The sequence below is a fragment of the Peromyscus eremicus genome, chromosome 8b (assembly GCF_949786415.1).
Source record: "Peromyscus eremicus chromosome 8b, PerEre_H2_v1, whole genome shotgun sequence".
Classification (NCBI taxonomy): Eukaryota; Metazoa; Chordata; class Mammalia; order Rodentia; family Cricetidae; genus Peromyscus; species Peromyscus eremicus.
This window is the reverse complement of record NC_081424.1, coordinates 29,847,294-29,857,650: the sequence shown is the minus strand read 5'-3', so window position 1 is coordinate 29,857,650 and position 10,357 is coordinate 29,847,294. Positions and strand designations below refer to the sequence as shown.

The 10,357-nt window shown below is 44.3% G+C and overlaps 1 protein-coding gene across 1 annotated transcript in view; it reads left to right on the top strand.

Annotated features, from left to right (window-relative positions):
- The first annotated feature begins 564 nt into the window (after positions 1–564).
- Arhgap18 (Rho GTPase activating protein 18) overlaps positions 565–10,357 on the top strand; it is a 147,335-nt gene continuing 137,542 nt past the window's right edge. The window contains exon 1 of the mRNA XM_059272618.1: positions 565–743. Within this exon, the coding sequence (XP_059128601.1) occupies positions 631–743 (113 nt within the window). The 5' untranslated portion in view covers positions 565–630. The remainder of the gene's footprint in view (positions 744–10,357) is intronic.

The following is a 10,357-nucleotide window of genomic DNA, read 5'->3' as shown; positions in this document are numbered from 1 at the left end:
CCTCTTGGCAGGCAGGTCCTTAGCTAGATATTTCCCCCTCTAAACAGTGTTTTGATAAAACAAGAGGTATGTTTGACATTCCAGGGTACACAGTAACACAATATTTTTAATGTGAAAGCGAAGCCATTCTCAGGATGGCCAGATGGCACTGTGATGTTTGACGGGGGCTCCTCGGTTTTGCTGTGCTGAATGTTGATGCCTCGCCTGAAGGGGTTAAAGGAATGCCTTACTCGAGTTACATGAAGTAGCAGAAATTATCAGATGGAAACAGGCATGGGGAAAGGGAAAAAGGCTCTGCCCCAACCCATGGTTTCCTTTCTCACTAGGCTTGTATTTACACGGGTTAGCTGTTCTTACTTTGGGCGCAGGGACCACCACACAACACCCGGGGCCCCCTTAACTGCTGCTGCCGGCTGGGATTGCCGGGTTCAAACAAAGCTGTGAGTCACCCACAGCCTGTGACTGCAGGGCCAGGAAGCCCTGCTGGAGAGGCCACGCCCCTCTCCCTGTGAATCGCTGGCCGGGACAAGGGAGGGGCTGGCCCTTGCTAATGAGCAAGTTGCCAAGGCGAGACAGGAACTTCATTCCTCTCTGTGTCAGGATTCCAGAAATTATGCCCCTTCTCTCATCATGAGCTGGCTCTCCAGTTCCCCGGGAGTTGTGCTAACCGCTTACCACCCCAGCGGCAAGGACCAGGTCGTTGGGGAGAGCCATGCAAAGGGAGGCGACGAAGCCACCACCAGGTAAGGAGACCAACAAAAAAAATCCCCCACCTGCCCCAGGAACAAAGTGACAGGGAAGTTGTCATGAGGGAAGAGAATCACCTCTACACTTGAAGCCTGACCTCAGGCTGCAGCCTGGACCTTTGGCTCGTTCTTTGCATCTCAGCCGCTCCGCCGCCCGTGTGCGCAAGAGTCCTTCGGATTACCGGTGGAGGATGGGGGGACGTGGCTCTGTGGCTCTCTACCAGTTGCTTAGCAGGTGCATGGGCAAACGCTGACTGATCAAATGACTGTATCGGAAACACTCTCTGTGAGATGGAATTCTTGAATGGGCTCAAAACTCCGCTGGAACTGGAAGCTGGGAAAGTCTGCCAAAAAAGCAGGGAGGCTGGTCACTCCACTAGCTGTTTTGAGAGTGCCACCCTCTGCCCAGAGCGCTGAAAGCAGACCTCTTGGGCAAAATGCCCAAGATACTGGCCTGTGGCAGAGTTCACGCTCTTCAGTGTACGTAGATTACCGCCACAGCGCAACACACCCCCTATGAAAGGGATTTCAAAGGGGAGTTTTTGTCAGCAGCATGGTTAATGTTAAATCACTTGATAGGCAGACAGGGTAAATGTTCTATAGACTATGGAGGCGCTAAGAGTCATCTGGGTACTTTGTTCTGTTTTTCAAGGTTGGTTCCCGCCCCCCTCTTCCTCTCTCTCCTTAATGACCTTCTCCCTAGCTGAAACTTTTAACCTCCAGTCTTAGATATACATTGCAAATATTGGCCTGGAAGATTGCCAAACCAAAAAAAAAATTAGTTATCAGCAAGTCTAATTCCATCTTGATGCTAAAAGTGATAATGAAAACGTCATTGTTCTTGGGTGACTTAACGCCCAGGACTTACACGAAAAGAATGCCTCCTTTCATTGGTTTTTCCAAATCCCCAAACATAAGGACGTGGGAAAGTCAAAGGAAAGGCTGTAGTATTCCGGGTTAGATCTTGGCTGAAGAACTTCGCTTCTCACATGTTGCCCATTGTATGGAGGCCATTGAATGAACTCATTTCCAAAGTTAAAAGCGAATGGCTGCCTTTGCGCCCCATGCCTTACCATTTTGCTTTCTGTTGTTTTGGGGGATTATCAGTCGTTTCCATCCATGCTTCTGAACAACAGCAAAATATTCACCTTCGAGCAGCAAACAGCCAGCGACAGCAAACCGGTAGCTGGCCTAATTTGTCTTCCACACAAGCAGTCAAAATAGCCAGAACTGTGCAAGCTTGCATATTCTCTTCAGTTGTATTGGCTTCAGGCCGGGTGGGCTGGAGGACTGGAGCTGAGTCATGGAGGTCTTGGTTGTAAGAGTGAATGAAACTCGGGGAGGGGGGGGGGGGATACACCACCTTGTGTCCAAACCTCTCATCCCATTGTTCAGGCTCACATCCCAGCAATTCCTTCAGTTGGAGCAAAGTTTGTTTGTTTTTGCATGAGTCGGCGGATGTTCCTAGACACTTTTTCCTGTTGTCTGCACTTTGGTAGCTTGTGATGCGTGGTTTAGACTTGAGCGGGTTGAACAAACGAACGAGGAGGAATGGATTGTTTTCAGCTACTGTGGAAGCAGAACTGAAGTGGGCCGAGGAGCAGGGCGAACAGTAGCCCATGCAGTGTGTGTGTGTGTGTGTGTGTGTACATATCTCTAGGATGGCTCCAAAAGGCCTTTTTGCTGGCTGCCATACTGCTTACCCACCCTGTTCTGGGATTTGGTTTTTATGGGGGATAGTAACTGATTGGGGAGTGGGGGAGTAGATGGAAGACTTGTTTGAGGCAGGAAGGAGAGAGGAGGGGGTTACTCCTCATTAAGTTTTATCCTGATACTTAGTGTAAATTATCAGCCAAGCAGAATGTAGCTTTGGGATGTACCTTGTTTAGCCTCGAAGGGGTTAAGATATTAGAATTGGCGTGGAGTAAGGCTTGCTTGAAAGAGGAGGGATTTGAGGGGTGGATCAGGAGTGACCATCTAAAGATGATGTTGGTTAGGGGTGAATAGGATGTTGGCTATGGGTGGGCTGGTTGGCCGGTAGTTGAAGCATTAGGAAGATGCTCCAAGGTTTCAGTGATGGTTGATGCCTATTTTGTAAATAAAGCCAAGCTGGGCACCTGGGAGGCAGAGGCAGGTGGATCTCTGTGAGTTCGAGAACAGCCTGGGCTACAGAGTGAGTTCCAGGAAAGCTACACAGAGAAACCCTGTCTCCAAGAAAAAAAAAAAGGTAAATACATATAAAGAGGCTAAATTAGATCCTGCATGTCTTCATATCTATTTAAAAGTAGCTGGAGATAGCTTAAAATTCTGACCTTGCTTATCAAAAGACTCCATTTAGTCCAAATAATATATACATTGATGAACTATTTAATCAAACAAATGGTTCAATACATATATATATATATATATATATATATATACACACACATACATAATGCAGTTAAAAAAACCACAGTGTTATGTTCATGATTTCAGATGTTTATAGCAAATGTTTGATTTTTAGCTTTCTCTTGCCAAGTCTTTCTTTATTGCTGTTCTGGTCTTATGAAAACTTAGGATAGTGAGAAATTAACATTTTGTAAGTAGTCTGATATCCTCAGATTCCTCGGATTCCATTATCTCTCTTTATCAGAACACACATCTAGATCCCAGGTTGAAGAATTCCTCTTACTCCTGGTTGGGGCTTCGAAATTATAAAATCGTGTGTGTGTGTGTGTGTGTGTGTGTGTGTGTGTGTGTGTGTGTGTTTGAAGCAGGGTTTCTTTCTCTGTGTAGCCCTAGCTCTCCTTGAACTCACTCTGTAGACCAGGCTGACCTCAGTCTCACAGAGATCTCACTGCCTCTTGAATGCTGGGATTAAAGGCATGTACCACCACACCCAGGTAGAACCCTGTTTTCTTATTTTCTTTTTTGTAATTTTTTTTTCCTCCAACTACTGGGACTTGAAAGAGCATGGTAGCATTAGTTTTCTGGCTGACTGTATACAAATGTTTCCAAAGGAAACCACTTTTTATGGGCAGCTATATTTACAAGACTTTATTTACTTACTTGTTTCCCAGGCCGGCCTCTCAGTATTTGCTTTAGGAAAAGCAATTTTTCAACAAAACTGTATTACATTATCATTCTCTTGACTTGAGCATCATTTTAAGGGAGAAAAAAAATCCTGCTATGATTGCTTTATATGTTTTTGTTTTTGTCCTTTTAATATTAATGTCAAATGATATTTTCTGTCTTATTGGAAACTAACTCAAAAAAATTAATAGTTTAAAATGGGTTGGAGAATGAGCTCTTTGTGTCTCTCTTGGACAAATATGGTGTTCCTTATATAAGGATTATCACAAACCTGAAACCCAAGGCTGGGAGACCAACATGGCTGGATTCACACTCTGACTGACTCTCATAGTCATTATCAGTGTGCACCACTGAGAGTTTATTCAGTCTCTGCCTCGAAGTTGGATGTCACCATAGTCCTCCCCTTGCTGGGACAATGAAGCTAGATAATCCATGCAAAGCCCATGGGGTAGTGTCTGGCTCAAAGCCAGCCTGATGCTTTCCTTAACACTTTATGCCCTGTAGAGTATTCTTCCTCAGTTTGGCACCATGCTTGGGAATCTCATTTTGTCATGGGTTAAGAAATACATGCATAGTCACCATTCTTAGTCAAAATGATATTGGAAGCTAGATGTGATGGTACATGTCTATAATCCTGGCATTTGGGAGTGAAGGAGGATCAGAAATTCAAGCTAGCCTTGTCTATCCAGAAAGTTCAAGGTCAACCTGGGTCATATGATGCCATGTCTCAAACAAACTATCCACCAGCACAACATCCAAATAAATAAACAAATAAAATGACTTATGGGAAACTGGGTGTGGCTGGTAAACACCTACAATTTCAGCATACAAGGGGAAGAACTAGGAAGATGAGGATTTCAAAGCCATCTTCAGCTGTATAACAAGTTTGAGTCTAATCTATAAAACGCCATCTCTCACTCACTCTCTCCCCATTCCAGGTCAAAGAAAAAAAGACATCGTAAAATGAAGATCAGTACAAATCTTCTAGACTTTTGAAATCTGAAAGTCCTTGGAAATGTGTTTTGTTCCACAGCAGTTTTGAGTTGGCCAGGAGACAGCTGCACATGGAAGTTGGGCATTGAAGTCCATAAACATTGATGGAATGTGGGTGGGTCCTTTTTTGGCAGCTAGACTTTCCCCTGTCTTCATACCTCCCTCCTCCACCTTAAGGGACTTTGCCCAGCAGCATGCCAAGCAGAAAGCACTGTCACTTTCGTACCCATATTTCAGCTTTAACCATGTTCAGGTCTCATCCATTGCTTTGTTCTATCAGCCTGGCCAGCCGGTCACACTCAGTTACTCCAAATACAATCTCTAAGTTGTCACTGAGAATCAGACAAATTGTCCCTTTGCTGGTGTTTCATGGAGAATGTGACCAGTTGCTTTTTCTCACTGTGACAAGTACCTGAGAAAAGCAAGAGAGTAAGGACTGTCCTTGAGTCCCACTTAGAGGCTTCAGCCCATGAATCCCCTGGATTTAGGCTTGAGTCAAGTGTAAGCAGCTTGGCAGCAGGAGTGTGTGTGGAGGAGGCAGCCAAGAAACAGCAAGACAGATAGGAGTCTGGGTTTAGAGAGAGCTGCCCAAGACACACCCCAAGTGGCTTATTTCTTCCTATCAGGCCTTACTTCCAGAAGTACTTTATCACCTCCCCAAATACTGTCACCAGCTGGGACTACAGTTTTAACACATGAGCCCATGGAAGACATGTCATATTCAAAATTTGTCAAAAAGTGTGTCTTGGGGTAGAGAGAGGTATCCAGTTGTCCACAATAAACCCTGAGCTGCTGATAGTCAAGATTAGCAGGTATCTGAGAGCAAGGGCTATTAAGGCTGAGAGGTCAAGAGGAATAAGAGCCATAGGTCTAGAGGAAGTCCTAGAGCAGATAACAGGGGCAAAGAGCCCTGCATGGCCAGAGGGCTGGGGAGAGAAGGAAGCTACCAGGCCGATGACGGCTGCTAGAACATTTGGGCTTTTTGAAAAAAAAAAAAAAAAGATGGGGTAACATGGAGGGGAGATGGTTTTGAGCAGAGGAAGGACACAGAGGAGACTTCAATTTTAAAAGGTCACTTTAGAACAGGGGCTTGATTATAAACTGTAGAAACAGCAGCCACATGAAGAAGGTAAAGGTAACAGTGGCCTGGGCCAAGGTCTTAGTCACTGCAGTCATGGAGGGAGTGGGTCATGAATTCCCTGAGGAAGAGTCTGCAGGATTTCCTGATGCCTGATGTATGAGCAAATGAGAATAAAGGTTGTCACAGGGATCTGGGTCTAAACTCTTATAAGGATAGAGTTGTCACTGCTTTAGATGGGGAAACTTCCTACAGTGGATAAGGAGGTTGTATTGGGAAGACCCAGAAACCAGCCTTGAATATGTGTTTTAAGAAAAAGACACGATTGCTTTTCTTGATGAGGTCAGCATTTTGTTTGTCTCTCATGGTGCTGGGGATTTAACTCAGGGATCTGTGCATGCTAGGCAAGCACTCTACCACTGAGCTGTGAAGCCAGTCCGGGACCATCATTTTTGTGTGATTGCCCATGGTATTTAAAAATTCAATGTATCATGCCATTAGTAATTCCTTCCAAATTTGTTTATAATCTGAAACTTTTATTATTTTGTGAAAGGGATACTTGTTAATAAGTTTTTTTTTCTTTTTTTTTTTTGGTTTGGTTTTTTTTTTTTTTTTTGAGACAGGGTTTCTCTGTATAGCTTTGCGCCTTTCCTGGATCTCGCTCTGTAGACCAGGCCGGCCTCGAACTCACAGAGATCCGCCTGGCTCTGCCTCCTGAGTGCTGGGATTAAAGGCGTGCGCCACCACCGCCCGGCTAATAAGTTTTATATTGCAGTTAGTTAAAGCATATTTCCTAATCCTACTTTCACAGGATTTAGTGAGGAAATGCATTCTTTGTACCCATCCATGTGGTTGATTGTTTTCTTAGTCTTGCCCTCAACTGAATGACATAAAGACTTTAAGACTTCATGTCTTTGGTCTGTAGTGCAGAAGCCCTGCCCATAATTTCCTCTCGAGTTGTTAAGATGCACACACTCTTGACTGGGCAGATCTTACCTTCATTTAGGCAGCAGAACATTGCCTTTTCATTGTCCACATCTTTAAAGGTGGGGGGGGGTGTAGAGGAAGTTATTTAAAGTTACCTTCATGGAACTTATTATTAAGTTTATGGTTTTCAAGTGTAAGGGTTAGTGATCACATACTGCATCCCAACCTCCTGCTCAAAGATCCCTTGTTATTCATACACAGTGCTTCCTCCTCTTGCTGTGCTACAGCTGTCCTCTCTTGCCTCCTCTCAGTGGGGCTTGCTTGCTCTCATGGACAGCCTTATCATTGTTATTTATTTAGTGGTGTATGTGGCAGACTGTGTGCTGCATCCGATGTGTGGACGTCAGAGGACACCTTGAGGGAGTTGGTGCCCTCTTTTTAACCACATAGATTCCTGGGGTCAAGCTCAGGTCCTCAGGCTTGGTGACATGGCTCCCACTAGCCCTTGTTATTCTTTTTATGTGGTTCTACTAAGTGTTGAAGCAAGATGGACTCAACAGTTGCTTGTTTAGCATGATACACAGGTTCAAGGATTGGCTGCACAGCAGCTAGACCTAAGTCCCTTTTTCAATTTTTATTTTATGTGCATTAGTGTTTTGCCTGCATGTATGTCTGTGCTAGGGTGTCAGACCTTAGAAATAGCTGTGAGTTGCCACTGTGGGTGCTGGGATCTGAACTTGAGTTCTCTGGAAGAGCAGTCAGTGCTCTTAACCACTGAGCCACCTCTCCAGTCCTGAAGTCACTTTTAATATCGATGGAACACTAGAACAAATACTCTTTTTCTTTTAGTTCTCACTTCCTGTAAACATCAGTCTCCCTTATTTGGATAAACCCCTAGCACACTAGAAGCCAATGCTGCCCTGCTGGGAGTTCTTTCTCCATGCTTCCAGCTCTTGAATGAATGAGGTCTCATTATATCTGCTACCTTCTCTCCACTTCCATATTGAGCTCTGCCTGAGCATCCTGAGAAAGCTCTCTCTGCCATCTTTGGGGCATCACTGTGTGTGCTCAGACCTGCAGGAAACACAGGCTGGCAGGTCTTCTTACCCTGCTTGTTTGCATGGAGGAGGAGGGTGCACCAAGATGGTGTGATGACAAGCCTCACTTGAACTTCTCCATCCGATGTTTATTCTCCTGGTCCAAACCTTTCATTTTTACCAAGTGCTTGGAGACGGGCTGTTTTGTTTTGTTTGATGGGTCATGAGCCTTTTCATTTGGTAAGAGGTGGAACATAAGCTCATTATTAGAGGAAAGAGGGGATGCATTGAAGTGTCTGGAGTGAATTCAGGCAGGAGCAGCAGAAAGCGTGTCTAGATCTTTCTGTAGACATATTCTTTTCAATGCTGCATTTGTCACTTTGAACTGGCAAGGTATTTATTTATAGAAATAAACAGGAACCATGGAGATCTATCTGGCCACCTCCCATATCTTGAGTCCTTTAAATACCAAGTCCACCAATCATTTGTGCAGAGAGAGTGGCAAACCTTGTGTCTTGCAATTGTATTTGGTAGCTGCTTTTTGGCTGAGAATACATTTCTATAGGGGAAGTGGGGTTTATCATGTAAAAGGATCTTGGTCACAGGGAAGGGATCCATTCTCTTTTCCATCCAGTGACTGGTCATGTGGTATCACTTGTGACAAGCTTGCTTTTTCTTTAAGACCATTACTCATCTATTAACTTTATTGACTGATCATTTCAGCTTGACCATGGTGGCTCTTCATGGGAGTCTTTTTACGTCATGTGTCTTAGAGCTAACTGAATCATCTTTTTATTAAAAATTTTAAATTGGGATTTTATTTGCCTAGTTCATCTTATTTTGATGCATGTATGTGGTGTGTGTGTGTGTGTGTGTGTGTGTGTGTGTGTGTGTGTGTGTGTCTGAGAGGGAGATATGAATGTTCAGTGTGTGTATGGTGTGGTGTGAGTATGGAGGCCAGAGGAAGATGTTGGTTGCCCTGCTTTGTCACTCTCTGTCATATTTCTTTGGGGCAGTGTCTCTCCCTGAACTTGGACCTAGGTTGGTGGCCAGAAAGCCCCGGCGTCCTTTCTATCTCTGTCTAGCACAGTGCTGGAATTAAAGGCATGTGAGTGGGAGTTACAGGCATGTGAGTGGCTACGCCCAATGTTTTTATGGAATGCTAGAATTCAAATTCGGGCCTTTGTGCTTACACAGCAAGCTCTCTTACCCCCTGAGCCCCAGTGTAGTAGTAGGCCATAACCAGTCTCCAGGCAGTGGACTATTTAGTCAATCTGGATCTTTTTAGAGGTAAGGCCTGTGGATAGAGTAGGTTCTCATAGAAAGAATGTGTCATTTGTTCTAAGAAGTTTAGGACACAGTACTTTTATAGATTTCCTTATCTATGAACTCAGTATAGCAGCACTCTTACTCCCTTCACCTGGTTAATTCTTTTTTTTTTTTTTTTTTTGGTTTTTCGAGACAGGGTTTCTCTATGTAGCTTTGCGCCTTTCCTGGGACTCACTTGGTAGCCCAGGCTGGCCTCGAACTCACAGAGATCCGCCTGGCTCTGCCTCCCGAGTGCTGGGATTAAAGGCGTGCGCCACTACCGCCCGGCCACCTGGTTAATTCTTAAAGAAATTTAAAATGAAGTCGAGAATTACCAGAAACCATTTTCTGTGTCTTAGGTTTTTCTCCAGATCTTTCATTTAGCCAGAGCCCCGACATTTTGGTAAGATCTGCACTGTCGATACTCAGGTATAAGACCTTGTCCTCAGGGATCTTGTCTGTGGGTGGTTTCAGTGGACAGGTTGGTTAGTTGCCTTAGCAGAGGTCTTATTCCACTTTAGGCAGTCAGGAAAAGCTTGAATGAATCAATAAATGAGTGTGAGAGGGGAAAAGGTGTAGACATTGCACACACAGACTGGGAGCCAGACTGCCTGGCTGGGACAGTCTGAGTTCTGGGCTGAAGCCACAGCAGTTTACTGATAGTCTGGGGGCATCAGTTTGTTTCTTTTCTTTCTATTCCGGAGCTGTTCTGGTATTGACTGAGTTAACTCGGAGCATCCTAAGGAGAGTGCTTGTGATAGAGGTCAGCTCCTTTCCTGTGGTGATGGAGGGCAACGAGAGCCTGCTGCCTGTCAGTGAACAAACTTGGACAAGTATTGGAAAGTCATTTTGAAGTTAATTTGTTAATAGTTTCTGCAATGAATGTTTGCTTTGTTGCACTTACAGAATAACATCGTTATCTTAAAAACCATTTTGGAGTAAGTCATGCATTTCAGATTGCCTATCTTAAGAACTATAAAGAATGCACAAAAAAGTGTCTTAAGGAAGGCTCCTAAGTATTGAAACATTAATCGGGGTGACTGCTTCGAGCAGCTTTGGTTTCTTACTTTTGGAGCATGGAAACTTATAAATCATTCGTTACCTTCAATAAACTATGAAGTTATCTAGGTTAGCAAGAAAAGCTGTTTGTTCATGGGCCTCCAAGAAAAGATTGACTGGATTACCTGAGTATTTGC